The 21403-nt window shown below is 54.8% G+C and overlaps 1 protein-coding gene across 1 annotated transcript in view; it reads right to left on the bottom strand.

Moving 5' to 3' along the window:
• Window positions 1–21403, bottom strand: part of GDAP2 (ganglioside induced differentiation associated protein 2) — a 41853-nt gene that overhangs the window by 20028 nt on the left and 422 nt on the right. Inside the window, exons 2-12 of the mRNA XM_073668736.1 lie at window positions 17671–17890; window positions 17292–17431; window positions 15172–15325; window positions 12017–12105; window positions 11752–11828; window positions 9708–9867; window positions 9278–9431; window positions 8542–8618; window positions 8342–8418; window positions 7766–7905; window positions 544–598 (exon numbers count right to left, since the gene is read on the bottom strand). Of these exons, the coding sequence (XP_073524837.1) occupies window positions 544–598; window positions 7766–7905; window positions 8342–8418; window positions 8542–8618; window positions 9278–9431; window positions 9708–9867; window positions 11752–11828; window positions 12017–12105; window positions 15172–15325; window positions 17292–17431; window positions 17671–17846 (1299 nt within the window). The 5' untranslated portion in view covers window positions 17847–17890. The remainder of the gene's footprint in view (window positions 1–543; window positions 599–7765; window positions 7906–8341; window positions 8419–8541; window positions 8619–9277; window positions 9432–9707; window positions 9868–11751; window positions 11829–12016; window positions 12106–15171; window positions 15326–17291; window positions 17432–17670; window positions 17891–21403) is intronic.

Raw genomic sequence — 21403 nt, 5'->3', positions numbered from 1 at the left:
GCGGTCAGAAAGGCGAGGGCAAGATAAATTATAAACTTTTGACATGGGGATGATTATGTTTCTAGACAAGTTTGAAACAGATTCTGAGATTTACCGGATCTGAAAAGTCCTCGGATTTTATAATCTGACGAGAAACGAAAAGCTTTAGATTAGCATCTGATCATCTCGATCACGGACGGAGGGAGGCCGGCCGCTCACTGGTGCCGCTTCACACCTCCGTGCCCCGGTGGACACCCGTCACGGCCCCCGGTGGACACCCGTCACGGCCCCCGGTGGACACCCGTCACGGCCCCCGGTGGACACCCGTCACTGCCGTCTGCTCCGGTCTGGAGCTGAATACACATTGGCCCCGGTGTCAGGTTCTGCAGTGAAGGGGCCACAGGGCTCCAGTAATTGCCGCGGCCCCTTGTCCTGCTAATCGGTCTAGATCACCCCACGCACTGATCAACATCTGATCCCTCAGAAACCTGAAGACTGTGCTGACCCTCACTGCTGCAAAACAGCCCGATCCCCTTCGCTTTACAGCCTTAGGAGGAGACTCACCTTAGAGCGAAATGTTGGATGGACGAAATAAAGAGCCTTCAAGTTCTTCTTATATCTGAGAAATGGAAAGAGCAGAAATTCTGATCATCAGAAAAAAGACAGAATCTTAAAGGGCCGGCGCCGTCTTCAGAACCCTGAAAGTACAGGGAGAAGTTCTGCAACGGCATCAAGGACTCTGCAGTCCGGACACGAAAGGATCTCTGTGTACGGCCATCTCTGCCCTGAGGGCCCCATCACCACACGACGCCGCGGCTCTGAGGGCCCCATCACCGCACCGCGGCCCCGAGGGATCTCTGCTAGAGAGAAGTGTACGGCTGGCTCTGCACTGAGGGCCCCATCACAGCACCGTGGCCCCGAGGGATCTCTGCTAGAGAGAAGTGTACGGCTGTCTCTGCCCTGAGGGCCCCATCACTGCACCGTGGCCCCGAGGGATCTCTGCTAGAGAGAAGTGTACGGCTGTCTCTGCACTGAGGGCCCCATCACTGCACCGTGGCCCCCGAGGGATCTCTGCTAGAGAGAAGTGTACGGCTGTCTCTGCACTGAGGGCCCCATCACTGCACCGCGGCCCCCGAGGGATCTCTGCTAGAGAGAAGTGTACGGCTGTCTCTGCACTGAGGGCCCCATCACTGCACCGTGGCCCCCGAGGGATCTCTGCTAGAGAGAAGTGTACGGCTGTCTCTGCACTGAGGGCCCCATCACCACACCGCGGCCCCGAGGGATCTCTGCTAGAGAGAAGTGTACGGCTGTCTCTGCACTGAGGGCCCCATCACTGCACCGCGGCCACCGAGGGATCTCTGCTAGAGAGAAGTGTACGGCTGTCTCTGCCCTGAGGGCCCCATCACTGCACCGCGGCCCCCGAGGGATCTCTGCTAGAGAGAAGTGTACGGCTGTCTCTGCCCTGAGGGCCCCATCACTGCACCGCGGCCCCCGAGGGATCTCTGCTAGAGAGAAGTGTACGGCTGTCTCTGCCCTGAGGGCCCCATCACTGCACCGTGGCCCCGGGGGATCTCTGCTAGAGAGAAGTGTACGGCTGTCTCTGCCCTGAGGGCCCCATCATCGCACCATGTCGTGGCCCTGGGGAATATTGCCGCTGCTCAGCTTTTCTGGAGGAATTTGCTCTTTTTTTTAGTGACGTTTGCACCTTTTTCTCTAAGTTTTTTTTTGTGCCACTTTTTACGTTTTTCATTTTTAAAGCGCAGCTGTCAGCAGGACTGTGCTCAGTGACCAGACACACTGTCAGGTGGGCGCCGTTACACTGATTAATATGATACCCGGATGATGAAATACGTCCTGTGGTTCCAGAGAGATGTCTGTATACTCTCATGTGATCCCGTGCTGTAATGTCTGTATACTCTCATGTGATCCCGTGCTGTAATGTCTGTATACTCTCATGTGATCCCGTGCTGTAATGTCTGTATACTCTCATATGATCCCGGCTGTAATGTCTGTATACTCTCATGTGATCCCGGCTGTAATGTCTGTATACTCTCATGTGATCCCGGCTGTCCTGTCTGTATACTCTCATGTGATCCCGGCTGTAATGTCTGTATACTCTCATATGATCCCGTGCTGTAATGTCTGTATACTATCATGTGATCCCCTGCTGTAATGTCTGTATACTCTCATATGATCCCGGCTGTAATGTCTGTATACTCTCATATGATACCAGCTGTAATGTCTGTATACTCTCATATGATCCCGTGCTGTAATGTCTGTATACTCTCATGTGATCCCGTGCTGTACTGTCTGTATACTCTCATGTGATCCCGGCTGTAATGTCTGTATACTCTCATGTGATCCCGGCTGTAATGTCTGTATACTCTCATGTGATCCCGGCTGTAATGTCTGTATACTCTCATATGATCCCGGCTGTAATGTCTGTATACTCTTATATGATCCCGGCTGTAATGTCTGTATACTCTCATATGATCCCGGCTGTAATGTCTGTATACTCTCATATGATCCCGGCTGTAATGTCTGTATACTCTCATATGATCCCGGCTGTAATGTCTGTATACTCTCAAATGATCCCCGGCTGTAATGTCTGTATACTCTCATGTGATCCCGTGCTGTAATGTCTGTATACTCTCATATGATCCCGGCTGTAATGTCTGTATACTCTCATATGATCCCGGCTGTAATGTCTGTATACTCTCATATGATCCCGGCTGTAATGTCTGTATACTCTCATGTGATCCCGTGCTGTAATGTCTGTATACTCTCATGTGATCCCGTGCTGTAATGTCTGTATACTCTCATGTGATCCCGTGCTGTAATGTCTGTATACTCTCATGTGATCCCGTGCTGTAATGTCTGTATACTCTCATATGATCCCGGCTGTAATGTCTGTATACTCTCATATGATCCCGGCTGTAATGTCTGTATACTCTCATATGATCCCGGCTGTAATGTCTGTATACTCTCATATGATCCCGGCTGTAATGTCTGTATACTCTCATATGATCCCGGCTGTAATGTCTGTATACTCTCATATGATCCCGGCTGTAATGTCTGTATACTCTCATATGATCCCGGCTGTAATGTCTGTATACTCTTATATGATCCCGGCTGTAATGTCTGTATACTCTCATATGATCCCGTGCTGTAATGTCTGTATACTCTCATATGATCCCGGCTGTAATGTCTGTATACTCTCATGTGATCCCGGCTGTACTGTCTGTATACTCTCATGTGATCCCGGCTGTACTGTCTGTATACTCTCATATGATCCCGTGCTGTCCTGTCTGTATACTCTCATATAATCCCGGCTGTAATGTCTGTATACTCTCATATGATCCCCGGCTGTAATGTCTGTATACTCTCATATGATCCCCGGCTGTAATGTCTGTATACTCTCATATGATCTCGGCTGTAATGTCTGTATACTCTCATGTGATCCCGGCTGTAATGTCTGTATACTCTCATATGATCCCGTGCTGTAATGTCTGTATACTCTCATGTGATTCCGGCTGTAATGTTTGTATACTCTCATATGATCCCCGGCTGTAATGTCTGTATACTCTCATATGATCCCGGCTGTAATGTCTGTATACTCTCATATAATCCCGTGCTGTAATGTCTGTATACTCTCATATGATCCCGGCTGTAATGTCTGTATACTCTCATGTGATCCCGGCTGTAATGTCTGTATACTCTCATATGATCCCGGCTGTAATGTCTGTATACTCTCATATGATCCCGTGCTGTAATGTCTGTATACTCTCATGTGATCCCGGCTGTAATGTCTGTATACTCTCATATGATCCCGTGCTGTAATGTCTGTATACTCTCATGTGATTCCGGCTGTAATGTTTGTATACTCTCATATGATCCCCGGCTGTAATGTCTGTATACTCTCATATGATCCCGGCTGTAATGTCTGTATACTCTCATATAATCCCGTGCTGTAATGTCTGTATACTCTCATATGATCCCGGCTGTAATGTCTGTATACTCTCATGTGATCCCGGCTGTAATGTCTGTATACTCTCATATGATCCCGTGCTGTAATGTCTGTATACTATCATATGATCCCGGCTGTAATGTCTCTATACTCTCATATGATCCCGGCTGTAATGTCTGTATACTCTCATATGATCCCGTGCTGTAATGTCTGTATACTCTCATATGATCCCGTGCTGTAATGTCTGTATACTCTCATATGATCCCCGGCTGTAATGTCTGTATACTCTCATATGATTCCGGTTGTAATGTCTGTATACTCTCATATAATCCCGGCTGTAATGTCTGTATACTCTCATATGATTCCGGTTGTAATGTCTGTATACTCTCATATAATCCCGGCTGTAATGTCTGTATACTCTCATATGATCCCGTGCTGTCCTGTCTGTATACTCTCATGTGATCCCGGCTGTAATGTCTGTATACTCTCATATGATCCCGGCTGTAATGTCTGTATACTCTCATGTGATCCCCTGCTGTAATGTCTGTATACTCTCATGTGATCCCCTGCTGTAATGTCTGTATACTCTCATGTGATCCCCTGCTGTAATGTCTGTATACTCTCATGTGATCCCCTGCTGTAATGTCTGTATACTCTCATATGATCCCGGCTGTAATGTCTGTATACTCTCATATGATCCCCGGCTGTAATGTCTATATACTCTCATGTGATCCCGGCTGTAATGTCTGTATACTCTCATGTGATCCCGGCTGTAATGTCTATATACTCTCATATGATCCCGGCTGTAATGTCTGTATACTCTCATATGATCCCGGCTGTAATGTCTGTATACTCTCATATGATCCCGTGCTGTAATGTCTGTATACTCTCATGTGATCCGGTGCTGTAATGTCTGTATACTCTCATATGATCCCGTGCTGTAATGTCTGTATACTCTCATATGATCCCGGCTGTAATGTCTGTATACTCTCATGTGATCCCGTGCTGTAATGTCTGTATACTCTCATGTGATCCCGGCTGTACTGTCTGTATACTCTCATGTGATCCCGTGCTGTAATGTCTGTATACTCTCATATGATCCCGTGCTGTAATGTCTGTATACTCTCATATGATCCCGGCTGTAATGTCTGTATACTCTCATGTGATCCCGGCTGTACTGTCTGTATACTCTCATGTGATCCCGTGCTGTAATGTCTGTATACTCTCATATGATCCCGGCTGTAATGTCTGTATACTCTCATGTGATCCCGGCTGTACTGTCTGTATACTCTCATGTGATCCCGTGCTGTAATGTCTGTATACTCTCATATGATCCCGTGCTGTAATGTCTGTATACTCTCATATGATCCCGGCTGTAATGTCTGTATACTCTCATATGATCCCGTGCTGTAATGTCTGTATACTCTCATATGATCCCGGCTGTAATGTCTGTATACTCTCATATGATCCCGTGCTGTAATGTCTGTATACTCTCATATGATCCCGTGCTGTAATGTCTGTATAATCTCATGTGATCCCGGCTGTCCTGTCTGTATACTCTCATATAATCCCGTGCTGTCCTGTCTGTATACTCTCATATAATCCCGGCTGTAATGTCTGTATACTCTCATATAATCCCGGCTGTAATGTCTGTATACTCTCATATGATCCCCGGCTGTAATGTCTGTATACTCTCATATGATTCCGGTTGTAATGTCTGTATACTCTCATATAATCCCGGCTGTAATGTCTGTATACTCTCATATGATCCCGTGCTGTCCTGTCTGTATACTCTCATGTGATCCCGGCTGTAATGTCTGTATACTCTCATATGATCCCGTGCTGTAATGTCTGTATACTCTCATGTGATCCCCTGCTGTAATGTCTGTATACTCTCATATGATTCCGGTTGTAATGTCTGTATACTCTCATATAATCCCGGCTGTAATGTCTGTATACTCTCATATAATCCCGGCTGTAATGTCTGTATACTCTCATATGATCCCGTGCTGTCCTGTCTGTATACTCTCATGTGATCCCGGCTGTAATGTCTGTATACTCTCATATGATCCCGTGCTGTAATGTCTGTATACTCTCATGTGATCCCCTGCTGTAATGTCTGTATACTCTCATGTGATCCCCTGCTGTAATGTCTGTATACTCTCATATGATCCCGGCTGTAATGTCTGTATACTCTCATATGATCCCCGGCTGTAATGTCTATATACTCTCATGTGATCCCGGCTGTAATGTCTGTATACTCTCATGTGATCCCGGCTGTAATGTCTGTATACTCTCATGTGATCCCGGCTGTAATGTCTATATACTCTCATATGATCCCGGCTGTAATGTCTGTATACTCTCATATGATCCCGGCTGTAATGTCTGTATACTCTCATATGATCCCGTGCTGTAATGTCTGTATACTCTCATGTGATCCGGTGCTGTAATGTCTGTATACTCTCATATGATCCCGTGCTGTAATGTCTGTATACTCTCATGTGATCCCGGCTGTAATGTCTGTATACTCTCATGTGATCCCGGCTGTAATGTCTGTATACTCTCATGTGATCCCGGCTGTAATGTCTGTATACTCTCATGTGATCCCGTGCTGTAATGTCTGTATACTCTCATATGATCCCGTGCTGTAATGTCTGTATACTCTCATATGATCCCGTGCTGTAATGTCTGTATACTCTCATATGATCCCGGCTGTAATGTCTGTATACTCTCATGTGATCCCGGCTGTACTGTCTGTATACTCTCATGTGATCCCGTGCTGTACTGTCTGTATACTCTCATGTGATCCCGTGCTGTAATGTCTGTATACTCTCATATGATCCCGGCTGTAATGTCTGTATACTCTCATATGATCCCGGCTGTAATGTCTGTATACTCTCAAGTGATCCCGGCTGTAATGTCTGTATACTCTCATGTGATCCCGGCTGTAATGTCTGTATACTCTCATATGATCCCCCTGCTGTAATGTCTGTATACTCTCATGTGATCCCGGCTGTAATGTCTGTATACTTTTATATGATCCCGGCTGTAATGTCTGTATACTCTTATATGATCCCGGCTGTAATGTCTGTATACTCTCATATGATCCCCGGCTGTAATGTCTGTATACTCTCATGTGATCCCGTGCTGTAATGTCTGTATACTCTCATATGATCCCGTGCTGTAATGTCTGTATACTCTCATATGATCCCGGCTGTAATGTCTGTATACTCTCATGTGATCCTGGCTGTACTGTCTGTATACTCTCATGTGATCCCGTGCTGTACTGTCTGTATACTCTCATGTGATCCCGTGCTGTAATGTCTGTATACTCTCATATGATCCCGGCTGTAATGTCTGTATACTCTCATATGATCCCGGCTGTAATGTCTGTATACTCTCATGTGATCCCGGCTGTAATGTCTGTATACTCTTTTGCTTCCTCCCCTGCCCAGGAGCTGTGGTATGATCAGACCATGTCCCTGTACGGTCAGACATTACACAGGACACATCAGAGGTACTTATAGTTCCTGATCCGCGTGCGTCACGGGCGCAAAAAACATCAGCGGACGAGAGGAAATCGGAAATGATGGAATCACCCAGAGCGAGAGGTAAAGCCGCTCAGGGGACATGGGACGGACCCCCGTCCTCAGAAAAAAGGGCTCAGCGCCCGTCCACAGGTCATGACGTGACTGGCAATGGAACCTGGCCTGCAGGACACCGGTGTATATCGGGCTCCGAGCAATGACCAACGCTCCGTGTGCTCAGCGCCTCCTGGAGGAGACAGGAGGGAACACGGGTCTGACGGCCGGCACTCACTTGGCGTCCACCACGTCGTACACGTTCTTCAGGAAGTCGGAGTCCAGGTGGTTGTGCTCCCCGGTCAGCGTGTGGAAGTACACCAGCACGTACTCCTTGGCGGCCACGTGATCCATCATATGGATGAAGTACAGCAGAGCCTGCAGGAGACACGAGGGTCACACATGAGGGTCACACACAAGGGTCACAGGGGGCAGTCAGGATCCCACCTCACTCCGCAGAAAAGAGACCCCCCTGAATACACAGGAAAAAGTCACACCATGTGAGGTCGGGGGGCCAGAGACCCTCCACTGGTGCTGCTCCCTCATGTGCCCAGAGCCCCGGGATACCAGAGACCCTAAGACGGGTGACAATGGTGCCAGGAAGAAGCCGCGGTCCATATCCCACCTGCGGGGGTCTCACACGACACTCACCACCTCCACAGCGAGGGGTCTCACCACCTCCACAGCGGGGGTCTCACATGACACTAACCACCTCCAAAGTGGGGGTCTCACACGACAATCCACACTTCCCCAGGGGGTAGGGGGGGATCTCACACGACAATCACCACCGCCATAGCGGGGGTCTCACACTCACCTTCTCCATGTCGATTAGCAGGACGGGAATGTTCCTCCCCACGATGACGATGACGCTGCGGCCGCAGGTATCCACACCTGAAAGAGGGAGATGTCAGCGGGCAAAAAACACGTGAAGACCATTCACCGGTCCCCCCCATCACACAGCATCGGGGATGGGGGGGGGGGAGTTTATCCCTAAGGTCTATGGGAGACACTCACCGGACTGGTAGAGCGCCTTCAGGGCAGCGATGTCTGAGAGATCTTCTGTCCGTGCCCGAGAAAGCCAGCGATTGTAACTGAGGACAAAACGAGAAAAGTGAGAAAGTGACAGACCGGCAGCCGCTGACGCGACAGACCCCGACGCGACAGACCCCGACAGCGTCAGACCCCGACAGCGACAGACCCCGACAGCGACAGACCCCGACGCGACAGACCCCGACAGCGACAGACCCCGACAGCGACAGACCCCGACAGCGACAGACCCCGACAGCGACAGACCCCGACAGCGACAGACAGGCAGCCCTCCCCCCCCCCCCCCTCTCCCGACGGCGACACAGAGGTCACACATTGTTTTCAGGATGACACGGGAGGAACAGCAGCTCTGCTCCGATACGTCAGGATGTGGATTGTCAGCTCCTGTGTGACGTCAGCACCGGGCGGAGGAGCGGCACATTATGATTACTTGTCACAGCTGAGGGTCTGCTGCAGCCCGGACACCAGACCACATCATTTACCTGCACTGACACATTGTACCAGACACGAGGATACGCTACAGTCACCCTCAGCTGTGAGACGCATCACGCTATGAACGCCTTCATTCACTGACAGCAAGGAGTCTGTAGAGAGCCATGATTACAGGGGTCTTCCTGCTGATAACAGATGTGAGATAGTAGGGGTCCGCCCCAGGACTGAGGAGCTCCATCTAGTGGTCAGGATGATCCCAGCAGTCACTCACTTCCTCTGGTGCTGCTTCTGCAGGGCGGCCCCCGACATTTGCCCCTGCAGTGCCAGGCGTCGCTGCTTGTCCACGTCACCTTCCATGCGGGCAAAAGCGTGTGAGCCGATGAGGGAGAGATCGCGGCCCAGACCCTCATCCTCCTCCTCCTCCTCTGCAACACACAGGGAAAGAAGATGGGACCCCAGAGCCAGACGTGCCCATCCGGGGGTCTTTGCCTCCAAAAATGCCAATATGGAGGCTGGGTACATACAAATGCAAATACAGGACAGTGCACAGCGAGGGTCCTACAGCCCCCGACCCCCCGGTGAAGAGGCCACCGGCAGCAACTCTCCACATGGATGTTGGCGCTGCTTCACCAAGACGGGTGAGGGGCCGAGACCCAATCTGGGAGGCAGCGAGGACCCCCACCTGTCAGACAGACCCTCACCTTCATGGGCTCCCGGCTTCTCACAGATCCTGATCTGCCGCTCCGGAACCACCGGCTCCCCGTCAGCATTGCCAATATCCAGGGGCAACAGCGGCAGCGAGCCCTGCTCCTCCTGGGGGGAGCGCGGGAAGTAGAGGGGCAGCAAGAGCCGGTACGTGGCCTGGAAGAGAGGAAGAGCGCCACCGTGAGTGCACACCGAGCCACAGCACCGGCGCACACAGCAGCGGCGCACACAGCAGCGGCGCACACAGCAGCGGCGCACACAGCATCGGCACACACAGCAGCGGCGCACACACAGCAGCGGCGCACACACAGCAGCGGCGCACACACAGCAGCGGCGCACACACAGCAGCGGCGCACACACAGCAGCGGCGCACACACAGCAGCGGCGCACACACAGCAGCGGCGCACACACAGCAGCGGCGCACACACAGCAGAGGCGCACACACAGCAGCGGCGCACACAGCAGCGGCGCACACAGCAGCGGCGCACACAGCAGCGGCGCACACAGCAGCGGCGCACACAGCACTGTGCAGGAGGCGGGGAGCGCTGCGGAGTCAGAGGCTGCAGACGGCGAAGGGTTAATCTGTTATCAAGCAGCAAAAATGTTAAGTGGGGAAGGCGACGGGCGGTCACCAGGTACTGACGACGGAGGCGACGGGCGGTCACCAGGTACTGACGACGGAGGCGACGGGCGGTCACCAGATCCTGACGACGGAGGCGACGGGCGGTCACCAGGTACTGGCGACGGGCGGTCACCAGGTATTGACGACAGAGGCGACGGGCGGCCACCAGGTACTGACGACGGGCGGTCACCAGATCCTGACGACGGAGGCGACGGGCGGTCACCAGATCCTGAAGACGGAGGCGACGGGAGGTCACCAGGTACTGGCGACGGAGGCGACGGGTGGTCACCAGGTACTGACGACGGAGGCGACGGGCGGTCACCAGATCCTGACGACGGAGGCGACGGGAGGTCACCAGGTACTGGCGACGGAGGCGACGGGCGGTCACCAGGTACTGGCGACGGGCGGTCACCAGGTACTGACGACGGAGGCGACGGGCGGTCACCAGATCCTGACGACGGGCGGTCACCAGATCCTGACGACGGAGGCAACGGGCGGTCACCAGGTACTGACGACGGGCGGCCACCAGATCCTGACGACGGAGGCGACGGGCGGCCACCAGATCCTGACGACGGAGGAGACGGGCGGCCACCAGATCCTGACGACGGAGGCGAAGGGCGGCCACCAGATCCTGACGACGGAGGCGACGGGCGGTCACCAGATCCTGACGACGGAGGCGACGGGCGGTCACCAGGTACTGGCGACGGACGGTCACCAGCTACTGACGAAAGAGGCGATGGGCGGTCACCAGCTACTGGCGACGGGCGGTCACCAGCTACTGGCGACGGGCGGTCACCAGCTACTGGCGACGGGCGGTCACCAGCTACTGGCGACGGGCGGTCACCAGCTACTGGCGACGGGCGGTCACCAGCTACTGGCGACGGGCGGTCACCAGCTACTGGCGATCACCAGCTACTGGCGACGGGCGGTCACCAGCTACTGGCGACGGGCGGTCACCAGCTACTGGCGACGGGCGGTCACCAGCTACTGGCGACGGGCGGTCACCAGCTACTGGCGACGGGCGGTCACCAGCTACTGGCGACGGGCGGTCACCAGCTACTGGCGACGGGCGGTCACCAGCTACTGGCGACGAGCGGTCACCAGCTACTGGCGACGAGCGGTCACCAGCTACTGGCGACGAGCGGTCACCAGCTACTGGCGACGGGCGGCCACCAGGTACTGACGACGGAGGTGACGGGCGGTCACCAGATACTGACGACGGAGGTGACGGGCGGTCACCAGATACTGATGATTTACATTTCTCTTTTCTCTATTAACCCTTCTATGTCTAAAGCTTCTGACTGCAGCATTTTCTCCACACCGGAGAGATATAGGTATATACACACACGACGCTGCTTCCGTACGTCAGTCTTTCATGCCACTGAGCCGTTGTGTTGGGGGCAGATCACATCTCTTACCTCCTCCTGCTCCGTCACCGCAAACACCACTTTATCCAGCGCTGAACCGTGAGACTCCAGGAAGCGGCGCACCGTGCCTGAGGGAGAAGAGACAGTCAGCAACATGTACGACACAGAGCCTGCACATAAGGAGGGAGGAGGAACTCTACGGTGCAACGCTCTGCAGCCACAGGAGCCAGGGTGCAACTCTCTGCAGCCACAGGAGCCAGGGTGCAACTCTCTGCAGCCACAGGAGCCAGGGTGCAACGCTCTGCAGCAGACTCACGTAAGGCGATGTGCGTGGCGTCTTCCAGAGGGTAGCATCTCTTCTGAGTGCTGATAACAGCCAACCCCACAGAGGACACGGCCTGCTCCCTGCAGAGAGACAGAGAATGAAAGCCTGGACTAGAGCGCCCCCTGCTGGGGACAGGAGCTCAGCACAATCACAGAGGAGAAAATGGCAAAAGCAACAACACCGGAGAAACAGATCAACAGCCACAGAGCAGAAGTGTGAGTGCAGCTCCGGAGGATGAACATATCTGGAGGAGCATCTGGTTATGACCGGTTTATGGTGGAATCTTGCAGGGAGCGCCTGGTCGTGGCCGGTTTATGGTGGAATCTTGCAGGGAGCACCTGGTCGTGGCCGGTTTATGGTGATATCTTGCGGGGAGCACCTGGTCGTGGCCGGTTTATGGCGATATCTTGGGGGGAGCGCCTGGTCGTGGCCGGTTTATGGTGATATCTTGCGGGGAGCGCCTGGTCGTGGCCGGTTTATGGTGATATCTTGCGGGGAGCGCCTGGTCGTGGCCGGTTTATGGTGATATCTTGCAGGGAGCGCCTGGTCGTGGCCGGTTTATGGTGATATCTTGCGGGGAGCGCCTGGTCGTGGCCGGTTTATGGTGATATCTTGCGGGGAGCGCCTGGTCGTGGCCGGTTTATGGTGATATCTTGCAGGGAGCGCCTGGTCGTGGCCGGTTTATGGTGATATCTTGCGGGGAGCGCCTGGTCGTGGCCGGTTTATGGTGATATCTTGCGGGGAGCGCCTGGTCGTGGCCGGTTTATGGTGATATCTTGCGGGGAGCGCCAGGTCATGGCCGGTTTATGGTGAAATCTTGCGGGGAGCGCCAGGTCGTGGCCGGTTTATGGTGATATCTTGGGGGGAGCGCCTGGTCGTGGCCGGTTTATGGTGATGTCTTGCAGGGAGCACCTGGTCGTGGCCGGTTTATGGTGATATCTTGGGGGGAGCGCCTGGTCGTGGCCGGTTTATGGTGAAATCTTGCAGGGAGCGCCTGGTCGTGGCCGGTTTATGGTGATATCTTGGGGGGAGCGCCTGGTCGTGGCCGGTTTATGGTGATATCTTGCAGGGAGCGCCTGGTCGTGGCCGGTTTATGGTGATATCTTGCAGGGAGCGCCAGGTCGTGGCCGGTTTATGGTGATATCTTGGGGGGAGCGCCTGGTCGTGGCCGGTTTATGGTGATGTCTTGCAGGGAGCGCCTGGTCGTGGCCGGTTTATGGTGATATCTTGCGGGGAGCGCCTGGTCGTGGCCGGTTTATGGTGATATCTTGGGGGGAGCGCCTGGTCGTGGCCGGTTTATGGTGATGTCTTGCAGGGAGCGCCAGGTCGTGGCCGGTTTATGGTGATATCTTGGGGGGAGCGCCTGGTCGTGGCCGGTTTATGGTGATATCTTGCGGGGAGCGCCTGGTCGTGGCCGGTTTATGGTGATATCTTGGGGGGAGCGCCTGGTCGTGGCCGGTTTATGGTGATATCTTGGGGGGAGCGCCAGGTCGTGGCCGGTTTATGGTGATATCTTGGGGGGAGCGCCTGGTCGTGGCCGGTTTATGGTGATATCTTGCGGGGAGCGCCTGGTCGTGGCCGGTTTATGGTGATATCTTGGGGGGAGCGCCTGGTCGTGGCCGGTTTATGGTGATGTCTTGCAGGGAGCGCCAGGTCGTGGCCGGTTTATGGTGATATCTTGGGGGGAGCGCCTGGTCGTGGCCGGTTTATGGTGATGTCTTGCAGGGAGCGCCTGGTCGTGGCCGGTTTATGGTGATATCTTGGGGGGAGCGCCTGGTCGTGGCCGGTTTATGGTGATATCTTGGGGGGAGCGCCTGGTCGTGGCCGGTTTATGGTGATATCTTGCAGGGAGCGCCTGGTCGTGGCCGGTTTATGGTGATATCTTGCAGGGAGCGCCTGGTCGTGGCCGGTTTATGGTGATATCTTGCAGGGAGCGCCTGGTCGTGGCCGGTTTATGGTGATATCTTGCAGGGAGCGCCAGGTCGTGGCCGGTTTATGGTGATATCTTGGGGGGAGCGCCTGGTCGTGGCCGGTTTATGGTGATGTCTTGCAGGGAGCGCCTGGTCGTGGCCGGTTTATGGTGATATCTTGGGGGGAGCGCCTGGTCGTGGCCGGTTTATGGTGATGTCTTGCAGGGAGCGCCTGGTCGAGGCCGGTTTATGGTGATGTCTTGCAGGGAGCACCATGTCGTGGCCGGTTTATGGTGATATCTTGCGGGGAGCGCCTGGTCGTGGCCGGTTTATGGTGATATCTTGCGGGGAGCACCTGGTCGTGGCCGGTTTATGGTAGAATTATGTTCTTTCCACTTCTGGATTATGGCCCCAACAGCGCTCACTGGAGCCTTCAGTAGTTTAGAAATTTTTCTGGAACCAATGTCATCAGGATGTCTTACAATAAGGTTGCAAAGGTCTTGAGGCAGCTCACTGGTGTTACCCTTCATGATATGTTTCTTGTGTGGCACCTTGGTAATGAGACACTTTTTTAGAGGCCAGGATTACTTCCTAATTACTGATAGATCTCAGCCGGTGTCAGGACTTTCCAGGGCTTTTTGCTCCTCTCTTTCTTCATGTGTTCAGTACTTTTCCCTGCGTCATTTCTCATTATTACACATAATTTATGGACATCTATGGGGATTTCTTTCCTGTGTTTATACTGTGAGTGACTGAGTGATTATATACACACACAATACAGTGTAATGACACCTGACACATCAGGACGTACTCCGCAGCAGGGACTCTCACTCTTCACATTACATGAAGTTCTCCATTACTCAGGATGTGACAGGCGGCTGTAACCACAGGTCACGTGTGTGTCATCAGCCTCATGAGTGCGGAGTGTAACCGAGGATGGGAGAGAGCACCGGGGGAGGGGAGCGAGCACCGGCGGAGGGGAGTGAGCAGCGGCGGAGGGGAGCGAGCACCGGCGGAGGGGAGCGAGCACCGGCGGAGGGGAGCGAGCACCGGCGGAGGGGTCTCTGCCGTCTGCTCTTCCATGCACTGTTACCAGCAGGCGCCCCATACACCAGCAGTGTTCCTGCAGACAGTGCGCCATACTGGTAGTAGATAGCGAGGAGATGAGCTCCCGTTCCCCAGCAGCCCCTCAGTATTCAGCGAGCGCAGTACAATAACAATGGACGTCGTCATTACCTGGCGAGCTGGAGGACGTTGCGGTAGCAGCTGTACAGGGAGCTCTCGGCCGCCGTGCGGTACTTGCTCTTGTACTTAGGACCGACGGTGTGGATGATGTAACGGGCAGCCAGGTTAAACCCCTTGGTGAGCTTAGCCTCTCCCGTCCTGCAGCCTGCCGGGAAACACGAGGACAAGAGTCCAGTGAGAGACTGCTGAGAGGAGAAGAGACCAAGAGGTGAAAACGATCAGGGAGGGTGTGAAAGAGGGGGCCGAGATAGCGAGCGAGCGACAGAGACACGAGTACGGCGATCGGGGAGGTGAGAGAGAGGGGGCCGAGGACGGCGATCGGGGAGGTGAGAGAGAGGGGGCCGAGATAGCGAGCGAGCAACAGAGACACGAGTACAGCGATCGGGGAGGTGAGAGAGAGGGGGCCGAGGACGGCGATCGGGGAAGTGAGAGAGAGGGGGCCGAGGACGGCGATCGGGGAGGTGAGAGAGAGGGGGCCGAGGTCGGCGATCGGGGAGGTGAGAGAGAGGGGGCCGAGGACGGCGATCGGGGAGGTGAGAGAGAGGGGGCCGAGGACGGCGATCGGGCAGGTGAGAGAGAGAGGGGCCGAGATATGAGCAAGCGAGAGACTGATGATGGTGATCGGGAAGGTGAGAGAGAGGGGGCCGAGATAGCGAGCAGGCGAGAGCTCGAGGATGGCGATCGGGAAGGTGAGAGAGAGGGGGCCGAGATAGCAAGCAGGCGAGAGATCGAGGATGGCGATCGGGGAGGTGAGAGAGAGGGGGCCGAGATAGCGAGCAAGCGAGAGACTGATGATGGTGATCGGGAAGGTGAGAGAGAGGGGGCCGAGATAGCGAGCAGGCGAGAGCTAGAGGATGGCGATCGGGAAGGTGAGAGAGAGGGGGCCAAGATAGCAAGCAGGCGAGAGATCGAGGATGGCGATCGGGGAGGTGAGAGAGGGGGCCGAGATAGCGAGCAGGCGAGAGATCGAGGATGGCGATCGGGGAGGTGAGAGAGAGGGGGCCGAGATAGCGAGCAGGCGAGAGATCGAGGATGGCGATCGGGGAGGTGAGAGAGAGGGGGCCGACATAGCGAGCAGGCGAGAGATCGGGGATGGCGATCGGGGAGGTGAGAGAGAAGGGGCCGAGATAGCGAGCAGGCGAGAGATCGGGGATGGCGATCGGGGAGGTGAGAGAGAAGGGGCCGAGATAGCGAGCAGGCGAGAGATCGGGGATGGCGATCGGGGAGGTGAGAGAGAGGGGGCCGAGATAGCGAGCAGGCGAGAGACCGAGGATGGCGATCGGGGAGGTGAGAGAGAGGGGGCCGAGATAGCGAGCAGGCGAGAGATCGGGGATGGCGATCGGGGAGGTGAGAGAGAGGGGGCCGACATAGCGAGCAGGCGAGAGATCGAGGATGGCGATCGGGGAGGTGAGAGAGAGGGGGCCGAGATAGCGAGCAGGCGAGAGATCGAGGATGGCGATCGGGGAGGTGAGAGAGAGGGGGCCAACATAGCGAGCAGGCGAGAGATCGGGGATGGCGATCGGGGAGGTGAGAGAGAAGGGGCCGAGATAGCGAGCAGGCGAGAGATCGGGGATGGCGATCGGGGAGGTGAGAGAGAGGGGGCCGAGATAGCGAGCAGGCGAGAGACCGAGGATGGCGATCGGGGAGGTGAGAGAGAGGGGGCCGAGATAGCGAGCAGGCGAGAGACCGAGGATGGCGATCGGGGAGGTGAGAGAGAGGGGGCCGAGATAGCGAGCAGGCGAGAGATCGAGGATGGCGATCGGGGAGGTGAGAGAGGGGGGGCCGAGATAGCGAGCAGGCGAGAGATAGAGGATGGCGATCGGGGAGGTGAGAGAGGGGGCCGAGATAGAAAGCGCCAGAGACACGAGTACGGCGATCGGGGAGGTGAGAGAGGGGGCCGAGGACGGCGATCGGGGAGGTGAGAGAGAGGGGGGGCCCAAGGATGGAGACTGGGGAGACAAGAGGACAGTGATTAGTTGAGAGCACAGGAACAAGAAGTAGTAAGAAGTGACATTAATGGAGACCCGTAATGAAGAACAGGATGATACCGAGCACTCCGCCATCTGTAGGATACACAGACCGCGGGGGATTATTGGGGAGGGAGTTCACACCTTTCAGCTTCTGCATCTCCTCCTGCAGCTCCGGCCCCGCATAGCGGTAGATACTGTCCGACACTGGGTTCTTGTCAGTGAGGGTCTCATTGCTGGTGTTGACCACCGCGGTGCAGTTCAGTAACGCCACATCCCCTGTCCTGGTTACACACAAGAACTTGTGAAACATTGGTGCAGAGATCATACATGGAACATGCTGACTGCCCCCAAGACAGCGGAGAGGCCCAGATGTCAAATTCCCACCCATCCTGCTAATATCCCATCATTTACCATCATGGAAGCCCCTAAATGTGCCCCCGGTGTGCAGGAACTCATGCTGCGGGAGGGGGGAGGGTGCGGCAGCGCAGATACCGGACTGGCTTGCATTGCGCTCACTCACCACAGTATCACCTTCTGATTGATGTCCTCTCTGCACGGGAATGGGGAGAAGATGCCATGACGCGCAATGTCCTCCGACCACAAGGACGAATCGGGAATAGCCCCCTCAAGTGGAGCAGCCCAACAGGGTAACGACTCCGCATCCACGAAACACGAGCGGGCACCCAGAGGATCCATGGGGCAGAAGAGGGGAGACCCCACATCCAGCCAGAATGCTATACCTACAGAGGGATCAGTGTGAGTGGCTGCATGATAAGGGGGTCACTATTGGGAGAGATTTTATATTTGGGTGGAAAAATAAAAAACAAAAAACTAAAGTAATGTGGTTGAATAAGTGTGCACACCCTCTTATAATTGGGGATATCAGTCGATCACATTCCCCCATGTTACACAGTAGTCAGCGCTCGGCCGCCGTCATTAACAGAGATGCTGATTAACCCCTGAAAAAGTGTCGCTGCTCTCAGGATTTTCTTGACATAAACAGCTGACAACACAGCAAAGGATCTCAGTGTGGAAAGTTATCAGACAGGAGAAGAGACCGAAACATTTCCCAGGCACCAGATCTACCATGGACACTGAAGACGTCATCATGGAGAGGCTGCAATGTGGCATAACTGTGACATTACCGAAAACTGGACGTCCAACAAACATTGGTGAAAAGACAAAAAGAAAAAATCATCACTGGAGGCCGAGAGCAACATTAGAGGAGCTGCAGGGATTTCTAGCCAGTCCAGGTTGTGTCCTGCATGTGACCACAATCTCCTGTATTCGTTATATCTCCGGCCTGTGGGGAAGACGGAAGCATTTTCAAAGAAAAACACCCAAACCTGAATATGTGTTACCAAAACCTCCATCACGTCGGCCAGCAGAAAGGTGTTCTGTCTGATGAGACCAAGGGGGAAACAAAGGGTACAAATCCAACACTGCGCATCACCAGAAGATCCCCATCCCAACAGTGAGGCATGGTGGGGGTAGCAATGTGCTCTGGGGCTGGTTTTTGGACAGAACAAAATCAGAAAATTACACATCAGACCCTTCAGGCCTCTGCTAAAAAGCTGAAGATGAGGAGGAATTTCACCTTTCAGCGACAAAGACCCTGAGTGACCTCCAAATCAACAAAAGAACGAGACAGAAGATCTGGAATGGCCGAGCCTGAACCCAAGGGACAATCTTTAGTGCCCAGAAGAAGGCGCTGTACAGAGGAGATGCCCCCACAATATGACAGATGTGGAGCTGCTTCCAGGAGGAGCGGGCAAAGATCACAATTCTAGACGTACCGAGAGACCCAGACCCAAAAAGACTGAACACGGACAGAAATTCACAGGAGACTGCAACAAATGTATTAGTGTAAGGGTGTGCAGACTTATGCAACCGCATCACGTCATTTTATTTTTGTTTCTCCACATGGAATGATTTGAGTGTGTCACGGTGGATTCTGTACAGATTATGGCGACATTAAAGGGGAAAAAGGTCGGAAATTATTCTTCTACATTACGAAAACCTGAGATTTTACAGGGGTGTGAAGACTTATGTCCAATATAAATATATATAGGGTCAGCATGGCGAGTGTATACACAGCACTGACATTACAGCACCAAGAAGCAGAAGTGGTGAATGACGGAGACATCACTGATCTGTACATGGTGTCCGGGATCTGAGCCTCGTGCAGAAATCCCGGCACCTCCGGCCTCAGCTGCCGTCATTAATGGTCGTCTGAGGAAGGTTCTGCCGCTGAGTGAAGATGGAATCTGGAGGTCCGTCCTCTTCAGTGAGGAGCCTCGCTGGAGCACATCGGGGACGTCATTGGTCGGTGATTACACAGGAGTTGCCGGCAGCGTCTCTGGACTTGTCTCCATCCAGCACATCGGGGACGTCATCAGTCAGTGATTACACAGGAGCTTCCGGCAGAGTCTCCGGACTTGTCTCCATCCAGCACATCAGGGACGTCATTGGTCGGTGATTACACAGGAGTTGCCGGCAGCGTCTCTGGACTTGTCTCCATCCAGCACATCGGGGACGTCATTGGTCGGTGATTACACAGGAGTTGCCGGCAGCGTCTCCGGACTTGTCTCCATCCAGCACATCAGGGACGTCATTGGTCGGTGATTACACAGGAGTTGCCGGCAGCGTCTCTGGACTTGTCTCCATCCAGCACATCGGGGACGTCATTGGTCGGTGATTACACAGGAGTTGCCGGCAGCGTCTCCGGACTTGTCTCCATCCAGCACATCAGGGACGTCATTGGTCGGTGATTACACAGGAGTTGCCGGCAGCGTCTCTGGACTTGTCTCCATCCAGCACATCGGGGACGTCATTGGTCAGTGATTACACAGGAGCTGCCGGCAGTGTCTCTGGACATGACCTCAGTGACAGCAGCGGAGGCCGGAGGTGCCGGGATTTCTGCACGCGGCTCAGACCCCGGACTGGAGAATCAGGAGCATGTCATCAGGTTGTTTTCATATCTCCATTTGCAGATCAGTGATGTCTCCACCATCCATCATTTATTCTTCTTGGTGCTGCAATGTCAGTGCGAAGGAGAGTATATAACAGGGGGCACAGATTACACAGGGTCTCCGGGTCAGTACTGGGGGAGGGGGGCACAGATTACACAGGGTCTCTGGGTCAGTACTGGGGAAGGGAGGGGGGCACAGATTACACAGGGTCTCCGAGTCAGTACTAGGAGGGGGTGGGGAGGGTACAGATTACACAGGGTCTCCGAGTCCGTACTGGGGGAGGGAGGGGGGGCACAGATTACACGGGGTCTCCGGGTCAGTACTGGGAGGGGGGGGGGGGGACGGGACGACAGATTACACAGGGTCTCCGGTCCAGCGTTCGGGGGCACAGATTACACGGGGTCCCAGGTCAGTACTGGGGGAGGGAGGGGGGGCACAGATTACACGGGGTCTCCGGGTCAGCACTGCGAGGGGGAAAAGGTACAGATTGCACGGGGTCTCCGGGCCAGCGTTCGGGGGCACAGATTACACGGGGTCTCTGGGTCAGTACTGGGGGGGCACAGATTAGACGGGGTCTCCGGGTCAGCGTTCGGGGGCACAGATTACACGGGGCCTCTGGGTCAGAGCTCGGGGGGGGCACAGATTACAGAGGGTCTCCGGGTCAACACTGCGGAGGGAGGGGGGAGGTACAGATTACACAGGGTCTCCAGGGCAGTACTGGGGGAGGGAGGGGGGCACAGATTACACGGGGTCTCCGGGTCAGTACTGGGGGGGTAGGGTACAGATTACACGGGGTCTCCGGGTCAGCACTGCGGGGGGATACAGATTACACGGGGTCTCCGGGCCAGCGTTCGGGGCCACAGATTACACGGGGTCTCCGGGTCAGTACTGGGGAGGGTGGAGTACAGATTATACAGGGTCTCCGGGTCAGCACTGCGGGGGGGGGAGGTACAGATTACATGGGGTCTCCGGGCCAGCGTTCGGGGGCGCAGATTACACGGGGTCTCCGGGTCAGTACTGGGGGGGGGGGGAGGGGAAGGTACACATTACACGCGGTCTCCGGGCCAGCGTTAAGGGGCACAGATTACACGGGGTCTCCGGGTCAGTACTGAGGGAGGGAGGGGGGCACAGATTACATGGGGTCTCCGGGTCAGTACTGGGGGGGGAGGGGAAGGTACACATTACACGCGGTCTCCGGGTCAGTACTGAGGGAGGGAGGGGGGCATAGATTACATGGGGTCTCCGGGCCAGCGTTCGGGGGCGCAGATTACACGGGGTCTC

The sequence above is a fragment of the Phyllobates terribilis genome, unplaced genomic scaffold, assembly GCF_046119375.1.
Source record: "Phyllobates terribilis strain yellow unplaced genomic scaffold, ASM4611937v1 Scaffold_2__4_contigs__length_985480577, whole genome shotgun sequence".
Lineage (NCBI taxonomy): Eukaryota > Metazoa > Chordata > Amphibia > Anura > Dendrobatidae > Phyllobates > Phyllobates terribilis.
Note: the sequence above shows the minus strand (reverse complement) of the source record. Positions and strands in the feature narration are given on the sequence as shown.